Source organism: Peromyscus californicus, unplaced genomic scaffold, assembly GCF_007827085.1.
Source record: "Peromyscus californicus insignis strain IS unplaced genomic scaffold, ASM782708v3 Scaffold_7__1_contigs__length_154581171, whole genome shotgun sequence".
Classification (NCBI taxonomy): Eukaryota; Metazoa; Chordata; class Mammalia; order Rodentia; family Cricetidae; genus Peromyscus; species Peromyscus californicus.
The window spans coordinates 64,760,798-64,782,275 of NW_026294595.1; the positions used below are offsets into that span (position 1 = coordinate 64,760,798).

At 35.0% G+C, this 21,478-nt stretch overlaps 2 protein-coding genes across 2 annotated transcripts; one reads left to right on the forward strand and one right to left on the reverse strand.

The window, feature by feature from the left end:
* Positions 1-924, forward strand: LOC128102235 (olfactory receptor 4C11). The gene has a single exon (XM_052725810.1). The coding sequence runs from the start codon at positions 1-3 to the stop codon at positions 922-924; it is 924 nt and encodes a 307-aa protein (XP_052581770.1).
* Positions 925-15,659: 14,735 nt separating this feature from the next.
* Positions 15,660-16,586, reverse strand: LOC128100844 (olfactory receptor 4P4-like). The gene has a single exon (XM_052723546.1). It carries the CDS (start codon positions 16,584-16,586, stop codon positions 15,660-15,662), a length of 927 nt encoding a protein of 308 aa, XP_052579506.1.
* Between the last annotated feature and the right edge of the window lie 4,892 nt (positions 16,587-21,478).

Consider the following 21,478-nt stretch of genomic DNA (forward strand, 5'->3'; position numbering starts at 1 on the left):
ATGCAGCAGAACAGCAGTGTAACTGAGTTTATACTGTTAGGCTTGACACAGGATCCTCTGAAGCAGAAAATGGTGTTCATAATCTTCTTAATTTTCTATATGGGGACTGTGGTGGGGAATGCACTCATTATTGTGACAATCAAGTTCAGCCGGACTCTTGGGAGTCCCATGTACTTCTTCCTGTTTTATTTGTCCTTTGCTGATTCCTGCTTTTCAACATCCACAGCCCCAAGACTCATTGTGGATTCCATCTCTAAAAAGAGCATCATTTCCTATAATGAATGCATCACACAAGTCTTTGCTCTCCATCTATTTGGCTGTATGGAGATCTTTGTCCTTATTCTCATGGCTGTTGACCGCTACGTGGCCATCTGCAAACCCTTGCGTTACCCAGTCATCATGAGCCATCAGGTCTGTGTCATTTTGATTGTTCTTGCCTGGATAGGGTCTTTTATACATTCCACTGCTCAAATTGTTTTGGCATTGAGATTGCCCTTCTGTGGGCCCAATCTGATTGACCATTACTGCTGTGACTTGCAGCCATTGTTGAAACTTGCCTGCATGGACACATATATGATAAACCTGCTATTGGTGTCTAACAGTGGTGCAATTTGCTCAAGCAGTTTTGTCATTCTGATGATCTCATATTTTGTCATCTTACACTCTCTGCGAAACCATAGTGCAGAAGGAAGGAAAAAGGCACTTTCCACATGCACTTCTCATATAATAGTAGTTATCTTATTCTTTGGTCCCTGTATATTCATATATGCACGGCCACCAACTACTTTTTCTATGGACAAGATGGTAGCAGTATTTTATACCATTGGAACACCATTTCTCAACCCACTCATCTATACACTAAGAAATGCAGAAGTAAAAAATGCTATGAAAAAGTTATGGCATGTTAAAATTATGACTGAATGAGTCAGGATATCAAATATTATCATTTCTGAGTATGTTATAACATATAGCTTTCTGAATTCTTAATACTCCTGGCTAAATAAAGAAAAAGAAAAACTGAGAGAAAAAATTATATTCCTCTCCCATGTTATGAATATCAATTCATAAATGTTGAAGGAAATAATTAGATAGAAAATGGACAAAGAGTTGTAAGTTAACTAAATATAACCAGACATAAACTCCACTACCATCATTAGACAGGAAAGGGACAATTTGAAGTTTATGATATCTGGAAAATGCAATACAAAAGATAGATGCAGGCATTAATTATCAGTTACCAGGAAAATGAAAAAAGTATTCAAAATCAAATTGTTATTTCCATCCATGTTTTATGTAGCTACACAGGAAAAGTATATATTCTATAGAATATGACTAATTAGGTATCCAATAACAATATATATGTAAAAATTACATATCTTAATAAAAATACTCCTAATCAATGGCTACAATAAATTCCTAAGATATTTTGTGCCATTACTAGACATAGTGTAGATTAATTCCTAAAACTTGTGCATCACTAGTCTTTCTACTGAATTCTTCCTTCTGAGCAGACAGTCCTCAATTTTTAAAAGTGGCCATACCTTTGCACAAAGATCTAGTGTAGTAGGTTTCCACTGTTTCTATTTGTTTGTTTGTTTTCTGGTAATATCCTGATAGCTTCTCTCAAATCTTATGTCTGGGTCTTTTTTTCCCCTGAAAGTTTAATTTTGGCAAGGTTTCCTATAAAATATACCACAGTCATCTACAAACACACGCATTTGATAGGAAGAAAGATATTTACCACAGCTGTTAAAACTGGTCATTTCCAGTGAAGCATTCAGCTTTCTCCTCATCACTTATCAGGCATAGTAGCTGAATCAGTGTATCAAGGTGGCCTTCTTTCTCTAGATTGCTTTTAAAGAGGTCCTTCAAATAACATGGTGTTCTTTTCTTTTTTTTAAAATTATATTCTAAACTCGATGAAAAATAAGTGAAATTACTACAGGCTCTCATATAATACCATTCTTTTCTCAATAGCAAGTTGAAGAGAACCCACTACTTCTGCAGTGAGCCACGTTCCCTTTCTTTCAATAAAGAATATGGGTAGATTTACTGGTTAGAATTGCTAATAAAAATCTCCACATCCAAAGCTTGAAGAAAAATAAGTTCTTGCACAGCAGTTGTGTTAGCATTAAGTTATAATGTGATCTTTTATTATGTTTATTTTGTTGTATTAAATTGCATACCAACTTGACTAGTACCAGAGTTCATTAATGAAACTTGATCCTCATTAACCAATAAAAAGTGTTACTAATTTCAACCATGTCTCCCATAAAAAATGATATTTTTTAGCAAATTATGTAAAGCAGCATAAGATATTCTTACATTTTTTTTTAGTTCCTGAGACATATATAGAGTTCAGTGTTTGCACTGGTTTCCAAAATTTGATATGTCTGTCAAAAGTGGGGAGAGGCAAATAAATAATAAACAGTGGAAATATAAGTCCATCTTTGTTTAATTTGTTACAAAACATGTACACACACCCAGACATACACATAACCCAAGTCCTAGGAATGATAATAGAAGTTGGGATCTGTAGAATGAAAGAGAGTACACAGAAGGCCAGTAAAGAAATCAGTATTTGAATAAGAAGCTGAGTAGACAGAAAAAAATTATAGAAGGTCTTCTGAATTTCCAAATTATTAGTAGTTAACTTAAACTGGAAATATACAGTAAACTGTTATGTTTAAAATTCTTTGGCAATATATCCACCTGAATGGTAATTTTGGAGAGATTGTGGGCTTCATAAATGATTAAGAGAAGGCTTCATGAATTCTAATTATCTTTGTATCTCAGGTAATTGTAGTCTATTGTGCCCAATAATATTTAAAAATCACACCTGTGACTCACTCGAAGTTAGTAAGTTAGCTAAATTAATTTTTTTTCAGATGAAAAATCTAGAAATAGATTGTTTACTTGAGGTTGTTTTGTTATAAAGTTCCAGAATTTAAGATGATTTTCATTTGACTGTTTTTGTTGTCTGGGACTGAACCCAGGACCCCATATATGCCATTCAAGGACTCCACCCTCAGAGCAGCCCCAGAATCAGATTCTGAAGTAATTTATACTTTTCAACCATAAGCTATTTCTTTTGAAATATTTTCAAAGATTCTAAAAACACAGGTAATCTGAAAGGTGATGTAATGATTGTGAATTACACATACTTTAACCATCAGGTGGGTGTGTAACATATTTAGAGTCTGTATTCTAGGGATGAGATTGTAGCTCAGTGTTAAAACACTTTTCTGTGATGAATGAGGTGCTGGGCTTTAGTCCTCATATCTGCACACAACATTATCTCCTTAGCTTTCTAAGAGTCAATAGTAATCTTAATATTGATTTAACCACTCTAAATACTTATTTTTATAAAATTATATGAAAAATTATTAGCCTGCTTTCTGGATTCCATTACCTATGGTCTGACACCTTGCTCACCCTTGATAAAGTGGGGAGGGGCTTGGTCCTGCCTCAACTGAATGTACTAGGCTTAGCTGTTCGCCTATGGAAGAACATACTCTGTTGGAGGAGAAGTTAAGGGGTGGAGGAGAGAAAGATGGGGGGAGCGGGAGCTGGGATGAGAGGGGGATCTGGGGTTGGTATTTAAAATGAATTAAAAACATAATAAAAGAAAAGAAGTAAAGTAAAAGAAAAGAAAGCCACAAAAAATGGGGGGAAAAAGAAAAATTAAGCCTAATTTCTCACTCTTACAAGTAAATCAAAAGTGAAAATACTTCCTGTTTTGTTGTTTTTTTTTCATGAGGATTAAATAAAATACAATGAATAATTTTCAATTGGAAATAATATTTGACATTTTCATCATAAAGTAGGATTTTCAAAATAGAATCATTAATAATTCCTGTCAGTATATATTAATAGGAAAATAATTTTAAAAATCAAAGGATCTTATTTATACTTAGAATGAAAGATGTTAAACTGAAAATATTACTCTTCCCTGTTTCTCCCTATAAAAATATTCTCTTTGTTTTCGGATACTTTTTATCATCACATCAATTTACTATTAATGCAAAAGAAGCCTGATTCATATAGCTTTTACACAGTCAATGCTGATGAGATACAAGTACAAAGAATTGCTAGAATTTAGGCACATGCAACCTTCTTGGAGGAGCTCTCAATTTAACTTCTAACTTCAATACATTCTTATAACAGTTTAATGAGTTACAATTGAAGTTAAATACCTAAATAAATAATGAGAATAAATTTTTTCTTCCAATTTTTTTCTTACTTGATATATATTGGGTATAGTAACAGAGTTCAGTTTTATATTTTAATAAATGCATAAAGAATCAATGGGTGGAGTCATGATAATTAGCATTTTATTTCCTTATCTTTATTTTCAGAGTCTTTATGGCCCCTTAATTACAAATCTTTATGAAATATATAATTGATATTATGAGTGATTGTCATTTCAATTGTCTATGGAATACAAGAACTTAAGAATGGTCACTGCTGACCAGGCGGTGGTGGTGCACGCTTTTAATCCCAGCACTTGGGAAGCAGAGGCAGGTGGATCTCTGTGAGTTCGAGGCCAGCCTGGTCTCCAAAGCGAGTTCCAGGAAAGATGCAAAGATACACAGAGAAACCCTGTCTTGAAAAAACAAAAAAACAAACAAACAAAAAAAAGAATGGTCACTGCACTATTACCTAACCTTGCTTTAATCACTTAAACCTACTATCCTTCTTAAATATGAAACCTAAAATAGGTTAAGTACACTGGACTACTTAAAAATGAATGGAATGTGCCAGGCAGTGGTGGCACACTCCTTTAATCCCAGCACTCAGGAGGCAGAGCCAGAAGGATCTCCATGAGTTCGAGGCCAGCCTGAGCTCCAGAGTGAGTTCCAGAAAAGGCACAAAGCTACACTATGGTGATATTTTATTTGTACTGAAATGTGATTTTATTCATATGTTAATAAATAAAGTTGCCTGGGGTGTCAAAGCTAATAGCAAGCCATAGCTGAAGTCTGGCAGTGGTAATACACACCCTTAATTCTGATCACATGACAGGCAGATCTCTGTGTGTTCAAAGATACCACCAGCATGGAGACACACGCCTTTAATCTCAATACCAACCATAGAAGACCTGGAGGTCTGTATAGGTGGGAAGTGACGAGGAGGTCATGTGGTTGGGTTTACAACCAATGAGAAGGCAGAACAGAAAGTCTATAAAAAGACAGATACACAGGAAGTAGCCTACTTGCTGAGGGAAAGGACAGCAGCGGCAGTGAAGGGTAAGCTCAGCTCTCAGCTAGTGCTCTGACCTCTTGGGCTTTTAATTCTGCAATTGGCTCTTTGTTTCTTATTTAATAAGATTGTTCATCTACATTTTCTACACTACACAGAGAAACCCTGTTTTCAACAAATAAATAAATAAATGGAATGGAATCTTAAAGAAACATGTCCCAGGCTGTATACACCTTTTATCACTTAGTATAAACAGCATAATATAAAGAGAACAGAGAAAAAAAATCTACCTGATAGGAACATGTGAATTGACAGTCATAAAATGGGGCATGTGTATCAATGTTGGATACAGAGTTTCTTTTCAGAGGTTCTTGGTGTTTTTATATAAGGAATTTGAAAAAGGTCATAGATGGGAAAGCTAATAGTAAAGGCCCTTTGAAAAAGCTATATGGAAGCCTACAGTTATAGAAGCTTCCTAAATTGTATGCATATATAAAAAGAGTTTAAATAGAGTTCTCCTACAGTTAAAGACAATGACTCTGTTAAACATGGAAAGCTAGTAAATAAAATCCTAGTACTGGAAATGAGATACCTCTTCAGAATTGTTGGCCGGTAGGGGTACCAGAGACCTCAAAATATTACAGGCTATTGCCATTAATCTTGGTTACCTTTCAGAACTTGACAGTAAAAACCCTATTGCTGAAGACATCACATACTGGAGATATCAAGCTGGTACCTACACAGAAGAATAATTCTGGTTAGCTTTCATAGTGGTAGAAAAATGAAACATGTACAGCTTATTTTTAGAATTAGTTAATACCCTATATGACCACTAATATCATGACAGAACATATATCTATGTATATATACATAGGTGTGTGTATATATTCTTATAGGTTTTTAGATAATATTTATACATTAAGAAAACTTTGAAAGAGTGAACAATAATGAGATAATGAAACTAATGGCAATAGAATAGTCCCTTAAGTTTGCTTTCCTTCTGTCTCATACCAGGTGGCTTTTCTGACATAACATGGAGATTATGGATTTTCCTTTAACAAGTATGCTTGGGTTTAGAGGAGAGAGGATCACTTTTGTTCTCCTGGAAAGACAAAAACAAAACCCTGCTTAGCTCTAACTTTAGGAAGTTCCTTTTTTGGCAGATTGTATCTTTGTTCAGGCAAAATGTTTTTAGGCAACAGAAAAAAGTATTATCTTTTAATATTATTTTTTTCATTGTGATCAAATGAAAGGCATTTGGTAGTCTTATAAGTTAGCTTGGACTGAATGACCAAGCTGTTGGATGAACTATTGCCTTTCCTAATCAAGAGGTCTCTCCTGTTTGAATCTAATCTTTATCAATCTTGATGGTATCCTTAGCTTTTCTTCTCCTGTGGAAATAAAAGCAAAACTTATTCCCCAATGTAACACATATCCTGGTTTTCATTCTGAGGTCAACACAACATTAAAATATACAGGATGATTTAATTCAACACGTTTTGCTAATATCCAATGTCTGTCTGCATCCGTCATTCCTTTTTCATTAGCATCTAAAAATTCAAAGCTAATAAAGGACTGTGCAATCTATCTCTGAGGGTCTTTATTAACCCTTTATATTTATTAAGCATATCTCTCAAACTGTGATTAGATCTTTCTATAACTACTTGACCTGTAAGATTGTGTGGTATACCTATAATATGTTGTATGTTAAAATATGCAAAGACTTTCATTTTACTAGAGACATATGCTGAAGCATCAACAGTCTTAATTTGTAAGGTTATCCCCATATTGGCCATCTTCTCCTATCAAAGCAGTCATAAGTGTGAGATTCAATATCATCTGTATTTCTAATCCAATCATCTATTGGTGTTGAACTGGCCTTTAATGGCCTAATCACATTTTTGTGTTCTGAATTAGCATTTTCTAAAGCCAATGATTTTGCTGTAGCTAAATCTTTCCAGTCTTGGGGGATAATTCTATTCTGAATTGCCCATGAATTTAACATGTGCTTCACATAGGTTGAATGGATACCATATGAAATGACCACTTCCTTAATTCTCTTCAAATTGAATATTTCTATAGGTACCTTTAACTTCTGTATAACCTCTTGGGTGCCTATCATCTGCTGGTTGTTCTTATATAGTAACTGGATAAACTAAGTTTGATTTTCTAATAACCATGGACCGCCCTTCTTCAGCATTATTATAGAGTGGTGTGGTAGGTTCTTGTCTAAATTCTTCTGTCTGTGTCTGAGTTATTTTCATTAGTAGGTCTTCATAAGGCTTGTATCTTATCAATAGTAAATCTTTCTAAATTGTATCTTATCAATTGAATTTTCATATTTGGCACAGTTATCAAGTCACTTTTAAAAGGATAAAATATGAATTACCAAACTGATAGTAATTATAATCAAGATGATGCCAATCCAAGCTAAATTGGTTATCCCTTCGTTTTTTTTTTCCATCCATCCATTGTAGCACTAAACAGAATCCTAACTCCTGCATTGTGATATTTCTCATTCTTAACATGGGAAAGATTTTTTTCGTTTCTTTTTTAATGTTCTTAACTCTCTCTTTAAGAATTTCCCAGGTGTCTCATAAAATCATTGACTTCTCAATTTGTTCACAGCAGTGACATCAGCTACAAGATCAGGGTCCCTTCCAAAATTCCTGAGCATGAGTGTGCCCTCCAGAGTCCTTGTGAGAAGTCCCCTGCAAGTGGTGGCTGTGGTTGGAGCAGATCCTTGTGAGAGCAGCAGCCAACTGTGGCAGTCTCTGTTGGTGTGGCTTCTCTGTTTATGTGGTCATGTCCCATGCTGGAATGCCAAATTTTGTTTTTTGTTGGCTTAGTGGCTGAACCTGAATCTACTGATATTTTAACTACTTTCTATGCCCTTTGGCCTCACAGTCAGCACTCTGCCACTTAGACAGTGGCATGGCAGGTTTTCTGGTCCTGCTGGACTCAGCCAGGCCACCAAATGTAGGTTTCAACTAAGTCTTTATACTTCTGTTTACCAACAAAGACAAGGAAGTCAGGTGTTAGGGTGAAAACCTGCTAGATCAGAGAGGCTGAGAAGCAGCCAGCTGACCTTCCTTTATGGCAGGAGACCCAACAAGAGAAGTGTCTCTCCACTTGTCCCAAACCAAAAAGACAAGGAATCTCTAAGTCCCTTCCTCCTTCTTCCTGTGCATCTCTCTGTATGTTTTCCTGGCTCCACCCTCCTCTTTAACACTAATTTCTGTCAACAAGTCGTAGGCTCCACCAAGGTTAATTTTATTACATAGTCTCAGAGTTTCACATTGTGATCAAATATCCCTCAATAAACTTGTGTGAGTCAGTTTTCTCTAATGTGAAATAGTATTATTAGTGCAGTATTTACAGAATAATTAAACAAATTATAGATAAAACTTATGTAAAGTGTCAGAAACAGAGACTAGTATGTTTTACTGAAAAAAATTCATACAATATATTCCTATCACACTTTCTCCTCCAACTACTCCCAAACCCTCGTGACTGCCCCATCCAACAACTCCACTCTTTCTTCCCCTTTCTCTTTGAAAAGCAAACAACAAAAGGGAAAAAAAAGAAATACACAATGCAATCCACAAAATGAATCCAAAATCTAAAACAAATTATATAAGCAAAAGGATATTAAAACAAACAAAATCCCAAAACAAAACAATATGAGACCACAAAAATCTACAAAAATACTGTTGAGTTTATTGTTGGTTAACAACTTCTTGGCATGGGGCCTACCCTGAAGGGTGACTTATATACATGATGACACCCCATTGGAAGAAACTAAAATTTCTTTTGTAAGCAGATATAATTGTAAATAACTTTCTGGTTGGTGTGAGAGCCTGTGTCTATTTTCCTGTCTAAGCACTGAACCCCACCTGGCTTGAACCTGTTGCAGGCATTGTGCCTGCTTCTACAGTCTCTGTGAGTTCATATGTGCGAAAACACATGCACACACACAAACGCATATACATACATATGCTTATATGTGTATATATACATATATATGATATAACACGTGTGTGCATATATTATATGTTGTGCATTTGACATGCTAGTATATAGTATAAATATACATATTTAATGAAATAAAATTATTTTATTAAAATTATTTCTTCAGACTGTGAAGAAGATTCAGTAAAGAGGTAGTCACATGAGTATGAAGACCTGCATTCAAGCCCTCAAAATAATATTTTTAAAAAGGTAGGCACAGTATCTTTAATCCAAGAACTGCAGAAGTGGAGATGAGAGGATCCCTGGTACTGTCGGAACTATGGGAGACTGTGAGACTTTTCTGGGAGAGATATGATCAAATATCTATCTATTCATCCCAAACAGGGATTAAGCAGCAACAGAACAAAGTAATTAGTCCTGTAAAGCCATTCTGGATATACTGAGATAACTTACAAGAGTATGGGTAAGGAGTTATTTACAGGCCTACTCCAGGGTATGTATGTCACTAGAGAGCACACCCATTGGAGGGGTTGATCTAGAAAAGCTACAAATCTAGACCTCTCTCAAGACCATGCAGTCCACAGATTGGGCAGTCTCTTAAAGGCTGCTTGGCTGGTCAAAGTATCTCTACCTCCAGTGATCATTTACTGTTCCCAGGATCTTTTAGAGAACAGTTTATGAATCTTGTTAGTTTAAAGGAGTTCCAGAGACCTGTGAGCTGTTCATTTCCTGAATCTCATAATTCTTCCTTCTCTCTCCTGGAAGGAATGTTTGAATTCACACAATTGGTACACTACAGCTGCCATCCAGTCTGGTAGGAAAGGTATCTTGGCAAAAGTAACTGAGCATGTAGAATATGGCTGCTTTGTCACATCTTAATTGATCATGTGGCAGAGAGAGAGAATTTGGGTATGAATATGGGCCAGACTACAATCAATAATCCCTGCCCTATGGCCATAAGGAGGCCAGATAAGCCAGTGTAGAGAATTTTCCACAACATTACAGAAGAGCACCCCTAGGTGGTGATCTTCTTTCAAAAAACAAAAGCCTGCGTGAGACTACTGTGGGATGGTCTGTATGTCAGTTGTGTTGCTCTGACTGGTCAATAAATAAAACACTGATTGGCCAGTAGCCAGGCAGGAAGTATAGGCGTGACTAACAGAGAGGAGAATTGAGAGAACAGGAAGGTGCGGGGGCACTGCCAGCTGCCACCATGACAAGCAACATGTGAAGATGCCGGTAAGCCATGAGCCATGTGGAAAGATATAGATTTATAGAAATGGATTAATTTAAGATATAAGAACAATTAGCAAGAAGCCTGCCACGGCCATACAGTTTGTAAGCAATATAAGTCTCTGTGTTTACTTGTTCGGGTCTGAGCAGCTGTGGGACTGGCGGGTGACAGAGATTTGTCCTGACTGTGGGCCAGGCAGGAAAACTCTAGCTACATGAGACATTTTATACTCACACCACAGCAAATTATCAAATAACCTGAGTTATCAAAGCAAATAAAAATTTATTTAAAAAAATCAAAGAAACGAATTACTTGCCTTGTAATGGCTGAGGGTATTTAGTAATGTTCACAATACTTGCTGTAAGTTTTTGGTCTGTAATCTATACTCTAGACAGAAATTCTTATTTGAGAACATAAACTGTCTTCCCTGGTTTCTACATAATATTTCACTTTGTGCTGTGAGATTGACATTACATTCTGTCCAAATGTTCACAAACATACTTCTAGAATAACAAGAGACCAGAAAATTCTCCCCTCTGAAAAAGGCCTTTTGACTTGGGAAGACCTGTGAGAATTTTTTGTTTTTGCAAATAATAGTTGTATAATTTCATTAAAAATATAGTTCATGGCCCTAATTTGTTTCTTTCTCATTTGATAGGATAACTTCAACATTTGTCTTGAATTATACCAGTTATAGTAAATCACATATAATATGTAGCCATGACCATATCTCAGATGACTTTATTATAAAGGGGAATGTTTGCATGGATTACATAGACTAAATATGAAATCTATTACCAATTAGTGCGAGTGAACTTTAAAATTTTGATAGATTAACCCAGAGAGGCAATTTGAGGCTTAAATATGAATTATCTTTTGAAAATGGGATAACTGGAGTTCTGGAGAGGTGGCTCAGTAAATAAAATGCATACTGCTATTGCAGAAAATCTGAGCTCAGCTCCAACATTCACAACAGGTGGCTCTTCTTGTTCTACTCATTCTCCAGAGGACTTGACATCCTCTTGTGAACTCTATGGGGATTTGCACTAATGTACACATATCTATATATACAGACCCACACATATATACATAGTTTAAATATTAATAAAAACATATCATTAAAAATGAAAAGAACAAAACTTAAGGCATTGGAAAAGAAAACTGGGTTGACACAAGTTCAAGATGATTTTTTTTAAAGTGTGAAATGATGAATCATAAGGTACTTTCAGAACCCTGAAATTTGAGAGAAAAATTTCTCTCAATTCATGATATAACTGATCCATCAAAAGTCATAACCCTGTAGGAAACAAATGGGAAGCCATCATACAGTAAATAGTTATTAAAAGACTCTCTCTATTTTTGTTATATTTTTTGTAAGATTTTATAAATTCCTGCTATAAATGTATCTTTGGTTGAGTCATGTATTGATCTTGAACTTCTGATAGTTTATACACAGTGTCTTGTATATCACTGATAAACTAATAATATACTGTGGTAATTATATCTTGTGCTTTTATATCTTAGTATGGCAGAGTTATATGCATGTAAAAGTATTATTTTAAAATGAATTACTTTATGCTTTATAATAAGAATATGTTTAATTTTAATATTCATTTTATACATCAAGGTAACATTACAAGAAGCCCTGCTCTCAGCAGCCTTGAGCACCTTCACTCAGGAAGGCACCAACCAATTTGTATCTGTACTCACTGAGGTCAGCTTGGAGGACTGGGATGGTAGACACCTTCCCCTGTGTCTCAGCATGAAACTGGTTATTGATAGAAGACAGCAATACACACTTGAGGCTTCTGACTGGTGCATTTGGAAATCATGACACCCCCCCCCCCACACACACACACAGAGACAGAGACAAACAGGGGAGGGAATGAGAAAAAACTGCTTGGTGGAACTAGAAACTGAGCTAAAACATATTATTCTCTCTTCTGAAGTATATAAGGAGACTATATACTTATATAGGAAAACTAGGAGACTAGTTTTCATGAGGTCTTAATAAAGGCTTCTGAAAGGCTTTTTATAGCCTATTATTAGTTTTACATAATAAAACTCCTGAAACAAGACTCAGAGATCAGTGATCAGGTTGCAAACCTGGGCAGGAAGATTGTAAGAGCAATAAGACCATGGAGTTTGCTGTAGAATTGTGTCTCCTAGTTATGTCGGAAGCTATACCATGAAGTTTTAGCAACATGGCCGACTAAATGTGAGCTGAATATGAACAACAGCAAGAGACATTATACACATGCTAACAATGATAGGGAAAGTCCAGGAGGCCTCAATTCTACAGAAAGAGCTACAGGAAACTAAGGAATGCTAAGAATGGAAGAAATAGTCTTCCCCATGGAAGATCACTTAAATTGGTTACCCAATACCTAATGGTCAGCCCTAAAAACATACATACAAGAAACATTATACAGATTGAGAAGGTTATATTTAATGTATGTAAGAATAAATATCAACAATTAATTTAAAATGAGCCATGACTGTTAACCCAGGTAGAAATCCACTAACACCATGGGTCACAATGCCAACACTAAGGAAAATTTATATCTTGACTAATTTGTGACTTTTTCTAACTAGAGAACAAAAGGGAACGCCAGCCATCCATTTCTGACATCCTGCCTAGCACTACAGAGGGCTGAGAAGCTCAGTCTTTGTATTGTATCCTAAAATATGTAGCTGTAGAGTTTGGGCTAGGTCAATGACTATGGGTTGGTGACTAGGACTCCTGGTTCACCCTGGTGATGGAATGAGACTAAAGACTAGTATGGTAAGGCAAGATTAGATCAAAGATAGTGGAATTATTTTTGGTACCAGAGAAATCTTAGAGGTACATTCTATGAGCACAAGTCTGTAACCTGACACTTGTTATTGCTTTACTCTATAAGCTGAGTTAGTAAACCTTTCATTACTTCATAGAGCAACTTAAAAATAATATATTTAATATATTAAAGGGAATAAAATATAATGTATTACATAATATATAAACATATTTATATATGTAATATATAATATATTACATGAAATAATAATATGATATATTATATATTATATAATACAGTTATTTCAGAAGCTTTAGTCCATGGTCATTTGGTTCATAGCATTTAAGGCTATGGTGAGGCAGAATAGTCAGGTATAAGATGCATAGTAGAGCAAAGACGCTCACTTCATGATATTCAAGGAAAAATGAGAGAAAGGGACTTGTACATCTCAGCATATTTTTTTACAAATGTACTTGAATGATCTATTTCTTGCATTTTGGACCTCCCAGTAATATCAATGGCTGAAGACCAATCTGTAACCTAGGAACCTTTGAGGAACATTATGGATCCAAGATACAAGAGAGCTGAATTTGTGGTTCTAGGTTTAAGACTAGGGCTCTGGGACCCAGGGCACTTAATGCCCAGAGTCAAGCCACCCATCATGATTTTCATATTACTAAATATTACTGTCCAGTTCCTCTTTACTGTTCCATGGTAAAATATTGTGCTTTCTTCTCTCGCCTTCCAACACTTGTAGGTAACTCTGTCCATGCCAGGGTTAGAAAAACCATGTGATACAGACAATATGGGATTAGTCTTAGCTTTAGCAATACTTATTTTTATATGCCTGTGATAAACTCATAGGCTGTTATCTTGTCTATTTCCCTAGTTCTTGTAAAGGCAGATTGGTACATACATAGATCATTATTCAAATCAGGTTTCATTACAGGGAGATGAATGTTAGAAATTCCTATTTCATCAATTTGCCGATGAGCAATAAATAAATTGGTGTCATCATTCCTAGTAGAAAAGTCCTACTTGCAATAATACACCACCATCAGGATTCTTAGTATTAAATAAATAATGAATATAATCATTACAATAAAAGCATACTTATACTACATTGAATGATTCTTGAAGCAAAATTGTTGAAAGAGTTAAAATGTACAAATACATTTCTCCTTTCACTTTCTTCCTCCAAAGCTAGCATATCCCCTTCCTGGTATCCTTTAAATTCATTACCTCTTTGCCACTAATTGTTACTGTACACAAAAATATATATGTGTATACATATATATATAGTAATATGCATATATTATATTTATGTGTATATACATATATAGTACTATACATTCACACACAAATATATGTATTACTAAATATAACCTGTTCAGTTCACACAATATTACTCTTATGTATGTTTTCAGAGTTGACCATTTGTCTCTGGATAAACCATTGTCATGCTCTATGGTGAGGAATATCACCTATCCCACTCCCAAAGGAGAGGGCAATGAAGTTTTATTCAGCTATGATACATATAAACCACACTGACAACCAGCATGGTGTGGTAGACCTAAGGCTGCAGTAGTGGCACATATACATTAGCAATCACTAACAGCCCTCTAGTGGAACTTTAAAATCACACAACAAGAGGAAAAGCATGCCTAGTACTGGACACCCAGATAGCCACTGAATGCTAGTGAAGTCATTGTTATTGGAGAAGAATATGTAACGACTGATTGACTAAACCAGCACAATCCTTCAAAACAAAATAATCATTTGTCCTTATGACCAGAGGTAAGTGCTGTCCTCACCCCTCATCAAAGAAGCTTTTCTTTGAAACAGGTAGAGACCACTATAGAAAACATTGACCAATCAAAATGGAGAGGTGTGGAGGCCAGTCTCAATGGATATATCTACAAAATACTCCCACAATTAAGTCTCAGGCAGCATTGCAAAAGAGAGGGAGCAGGGAAGATTGTGAGAGCGAGAGAGTATCAAGGAATTTTCTGTAAGGTTGTGTCTCCTAATAACATCATAAACTACATGCATAAAGTTTCATCAAGATGATTGTGAATTATGAGGTAAATGAGTATAAACCAATGGACAGGCCAAATACAGTGGTGAGAGCACCAGAAAGGATCTCTGTGACACGTATCTCAGACAAGATATCAGTATCCCAAAGTAGAGCAAAAATTGCCAAATTATATAGTTTTCTAATTTGCCCCAACAACATTATCAATAGTAGCCATTATGCCTAGGAGCATGAAGGACAAAATAAGTTCCATTTACCTAAAATGGAAAAGACTTGTAATTGATTCATCCATATACACAGTCCCCATGACTAAGTGTCTTATCTCTTTGTGGCTTGCAATTTTTGATGGCCACTCCCCATCTTGCTATCTTGCTGTGTTGCTCACATTTATTCTGTAGAAAGAACAAGATTGAGAAAAAGGACTCCACCAGAAGAGACTTCACTTTCCTTCAAACAATTTTTCTTGGATCCATACTTTCTTCATGGCATTCTTCATGTCTGTGTTCCTCAGTGTGTAGATGAGAGGGTTGAACAAAGGGGCAATCATGGTGTAAAATAGAGCAAATACCTTGTCATTCCCAACAGTATCACCCATTGGGACATAGGTAAAGATGAGTGGCAGGAAGAACATGAACACAACTGTGATATGTGAGCCACAAGTAGAAAGGGCTTTGTGGCGGCCCTTGGATGAGTGGGCCCTCAATGTGGACAAAATGATGATGTAAGAAATGACCAAGGCAACAAAGGTCAAAATGGACAGCACCCCTGTGGTGGTAATGATTATGATAATGAGGAGTCTTGTGTCAGTGCAGGCCAGTTTCAGCAGGGGGAATATGTCACAAAAGTAGTGGTCTATCTCATTGGCACCACAGAAGGGAAGTCTGATAACAATCAGTACATGCACAAGTGAGTGTATAAAAGCACTAATAACTGAGACTATCACAAGAATATAACACACTGGTCTGTTCATGGTGATCATGTAGTAAAGGGGTCTGCAAATGGCTACATAACGATCATAGGCCATAACCACCAAGATAAATATCTCTGTGGCACCAAAGAAGTGGGCATAAAACATCTGGGCTATGCAGCCATTGTAGGATATAGTGTTACACTGTACCAATAAGTCTATAATCAATTTAGGGGCCACTGTGGAAGTGAAACATACATCCATGAAGGACAGGTAGCTGAGAAAAAAATACATTGGATACTCACGAAGGTTGCTGCCCCTGATGGTGAGAAGAACCACCAGGTTTCCGAAGAGAATTGCAAGATAACAAAGTGAGAACAGAACAGAACACATTGTCTTGACCTCCTCCTTATGGAAAAGTCCCAGTAAGATAAACTCTGTGATGTTTCCATACTCCATTGCTTCTATGAGCTCGATTATTTAGAGGGAAAGAATTCTGTGCCTGAATCACTGGTATTTCAAGGCCTTTGTTTCATTTTCAAAGTCATTTTTTAATCAGTAAGTATATGCATTGAGTGTTTAGGATAATTCAATTGTAAATCTGTTCCTATGGATAGAACAATAATTAAGATACATAGAAGGCTTGAAAGTATATTATAGTTCATGAGAACAAATGCACACAGTGATACTGTAAATAATAAATTAATGGTAGTTGTTGGAGATAGTCCAAAACTTTACATACATTTAGTAGGAAGAACAAGGTAGATGTTTTAAAAATTAAATACATACTTGAAGTTCAAAATCAAGATGCAAGTTCACTATAGTAGTTAAAGAATACATTTTTATATTATAGGTGTATATGTTAACAGCCATGGAATTATCCAATTTTATTCAATAGTGAGTAGGTTATCGTTATTTTCAGCCCTTCATAATGACTAAAACTACTGATTTCCAAAAGTATGTGCTAGCACTCTACTTCAGAGGACTCACTATGTCACATTATTGAACCTCTTCACAGCAATCTCAGGAGTGCCATTGAAACATCATAAAATAAGTAATAAAGGCAATAAAGAACACAAGCAAAATTTTAGAGAAGAAGGTAGATTTCTGCCCAGGTTCCAGAATGACTATGATGTCCTAGATTTCACCTAATTTTCAAGCTCATTTTCAGGTCTGTTCTGGAGGTTCTTGTTGTTGTTATCTAGGATCACCTTGGATGTTAGCACCTGCAGGGACACAAAGTGTATCTTTAGGAATATCCTCACATCACATATTTCAACAACTTGAGTTTCTAAATGAAACCACATGTTTTCACTTTACCAGACACTCTGCATGTGCATAATGACAAACCTTAACATATATCAGTGAAAAAAGAGAAACTATAAAATATTTTCCTCATTTTCTTTTTATTTTCTATGCCTATAGTAACCTGACCTAAAATATGTTACATAGATGCTCAATTCAATACAATTTTATAAAAGTAAATCAATCAGCCTTATACAAGAATGAAAATGTCACTATACTGCAAAGAATTAGAACAGCAAGAAATCAATGACCTTTGCACTGATTGACTCCTGAGGTAAAGCTTCAGGAAAAGTACATTTTATACAAAAAAGAGATTACAAAAGGATTTTATAGATTGACTCAAATTCCACCCATTGATCTCAAGTTAACACATTCTTGTATAATTATCCCCCCAAACTCTGAAAGTATCACATGAAAAAAAGGTCCATTTACAAATCTAAATCAGGGAAATGTAAATTAAGCAGCAATATAATATTACTCTGATTTGTCAGCATTCTGAGCATAAAACTTAAAATATTTTTAAGACAACATTTAATGATGGATTAGGGAATAAGTATTTACCCTGCTAAAAGAACCCCACTAAGGATTCCAAAGAATAGTCATTGCAACCTAGTGAAAATTTGAAAATTGGAAAAGGTTTAAATATATAGTAGTAACAAAGCAGAAATAGATTGGTACTTTATTTTTTAACTGTGGAGTACAAAGCAGAAGTTTCAGTAGCTTAACTGGATCTGTATGACAGTAAGGAGAACCACATACTGTAGGCATAAAACATAAGCAGTTAAAAAGTTGGCCTAAATGTAATGAGCATGTGTAAGAAGTCACACCCAACTAATTTCTATGAGTACCTGAGTGCTTATAAAAGAATTAAGAAAGGTGTAGAATGGCATGATTACATTCGAGGAATAAAGAAGACGATGATCAAAAGATATTATAATCAAACTATAAGTTGATTTCCTTACCAAAGATATTTTCCTTACTTCTTGAATTAAAAATATATGCCCATTATTTTAATATGGTTTGGAAGAATTCATTATATATCAGATGGAATTTAGATCAATAAAGAAGAAATTATAATCTCTCATTAAAACTCTGCAAAAACTTGAAGGCCCTTTTCTTTATTATTTAACACTTCATTTCCTCCTTTAATAAGGTAATGAAGTTGTAGAAGCATTAGAATCCTAAGCATTCAAATCCATAAATTGTCACACATGATGTAAATATACGTAAATACACTCTTATCCCACACACAGACAGCCAAAGAAATAGTCCACAGAAGAAAACAAGGAACACATTAGGTGAGCACCTGCATTTACACATATATCCTTAATTCTACATTTGCTCTCAGAGTGAAGAAAACTAAATCCCCTTGTTCTTTAAAGTCAGTAGGATTTGACTAAAATTCATGAACTCTTAGATCTAAAGTTGAAATAGGCTTTGCCAATTATCTCTTAAGATGCAAATGAAATCTTTCGTTGTGTCCACAAGGAAGGCAGTCCATCACTGGTATTATACTGGTTAATTTGTATGAAATTGTCTTTGGTCGTCTCTTAATCATTTCCTATCTTACATAACTCTGACCTTTGATTTTTCTCATGTACAATGATATTATCTAATATTTTATACCACAGGGGATTCTTGTTAAAAACAAAAATATCCACATTAAACAACTAAGTGTAGAGATAGATCGCTAATATGTTGTAAGAACTAACTAAAGATTAGCCATTTTGTTATTATTTTCTTTTCATGAAACTGCATCTTCTTTAATTGGATGATTTCTAAAAGGACAAAAATTCTGAATATTTCTGAGGCATTTGTGAGATAAGGAGAGCCCTGAGGTTATATTTTCTTCAGTGATTTTAATGCTTCCCCAAATACGAATTTCCATAGAAACTGTAAGCTCTTTTCACCACTACTTCCCTAGTGAAAGTTTTATATTAATAAGAATACAGAGAACATAACAAGATCTGACATCATGGATAAAGTGATCGAAATCAGTTAAAAAAAATTTTCTCAAGAAATCCTAATATAATGCCTGCAAAAAAAAATCCCCTTTATAAAGTGGAATAATCAGACAATACTTGCAGAAGATAACAATTTTCTTTCTGTATTAAGATGTTTTTTATTAGATTATTTAAAGATTTGTGGGATTTATTTATATTTGTTTATTGTTCTTTTATTTCATTACTTATACTATTTTTAAATGTTTTAGTTTATCATTACTTTTCTATCTCAAGTAATTAAAAGCATATTCTCACTTCCTTTCACAGCCTATCCCACCAGCCTTTAACAGTCCCAAATTTAAAATTAAGACTTAATAAAGTATTCCTGTGCCTGGTTTTCTATTGTAATACATCCTCTAAAATATTCTAGCAAACTATTAAAATATGAAGTTAGGATACAAATGAAAAGAATTTAACGTTATCCAAAATAGTTACCAAGCAGCTGTATTTTCAGAATATATAGTTCATGAAAATTACAATTATCCTGGAAAACAAGTAAATAAAAATAAATTAATCTATGATTTTATTTAGACTCAGGGTTTTTAAAAAAGCAAAGGAAAGAGGAAAGAATGAAATAAGAAAGTAAAATAGCAAAGCTTACACTTTTGAGGTTGGCCAATTCCTGTCAGCATTTGAAATAATATCTATAATTCATAAATTCATGACAATAATTTCAAAACATATTTTAACATGCAGTAACAAGTAGATATTTCAAGAGGTAAAAATGAAGTAATATAATTCACACACTTTGTGAACTGCTGTCAAATTGTAGTTAAAATCAATGGTGTTTCTAAAACTTTCTCTGTGAGTACTAGGAATAAGAATGGGAGGACATCAGATTCATTTGAAAAATTTGAAATGCATCTGGGCTCTTTGCTCTTGTCTTCCTCCTTTGTGGTGATGAAATTCCAAGTCCAGCCCTGCAGGGCTCAAAGCTTTTTGAGAAGCTGCAGTTCAGTATGGGAGAATTTAAGGGCACTGGAGGGATTTGGATGCAACCCCACAGACAATCCCCAGGGACATTCCTGAAGCAATCTGTCAAAACTAAATTCATATGATTTTAACTACCTGTGTTTAGCTTTTCAGCTGGACTTTTAAAAATACTTGAGATTGTTGAGATATATGATGCACCATACCACATGATTTATGTTAAGTGGGAAAAAAAAAACGTAAAAAATTTGCTGCTGTCTACACTGGAAATAAATCTTTACACGTTCATTGTGTGTTGATTGTATTCATAACTATAAAGGCTTGAAATCTATTAATAATAAGCAAATTTGCCCTTTTCTAACTGAATTAAGGTCAACCTTAGATGCATTCATTTCAAATTTCTCATAAGACACACCTCTTATAACATCATTCCATGTTTCAAGTTATCTCATCAGGTTTACAATATCTATTTTATTTCAGATCACATGATTCATTTTTCCATGTGATATCTTTTATTTTATCTCATTTAACGCTATTGTTTTCTTGAATTTTTATTTTTAGTCCTATCTTTTATTATTTGAGATTATAATTGCATCATTTCCCCTTTCCCTTTCCTCTCGCCAAACCCTCCCATATGCCCATTCTTGTTCTCTTTCAAGTTCTGGCTTCTTCTTCTTCTTTTTTTTAATTCTCTTATACAATGTATCCTGAATACAGCTTCCCCTCCCTCCACTCCTCCCAGTCCATCCAGCTTCCCTTTCCCCCACTTCCACTCCCCCACCATCCACCCCCACTCCATTCCCATCTTCCATCAGAAAAGGGTAGGCCTCCTAGGGATATCAACCAAACATGGCACCAAAAGATATAATAAGACCTGACACAAACCCTTACATCAAGTCTGATTGAGACAACACAGTAAGAGGAAAAGGATCCCAAAAGCAGGCAAAAGAGTCAGAGACATACCAACTCTGTCAGAACTGTTGTAAATTACACACACACACACACACACACACACACACACATATGTATATATATACATATACATATACATATACATATATTTTCCTAAATACATAAATATAACCTGCTCAGTCTATATAAGGTTGCTTGAAA

Coding starts and splice junctions, on each gene's coding strand:
- LOC128102235 (XM_052725810.1), top strand. CDS start 1: ATGCAGCAGAACAGCAGTGTAACTGAGTTTATACTGTTAGGCTTGACA.
- LOC128100844 (XM_052723546.1), bottom strand. CDS start 16,586: ATGGAGTATGGAAACATCACAGAGTTTATCTTACTGGGACTTTTCCAT.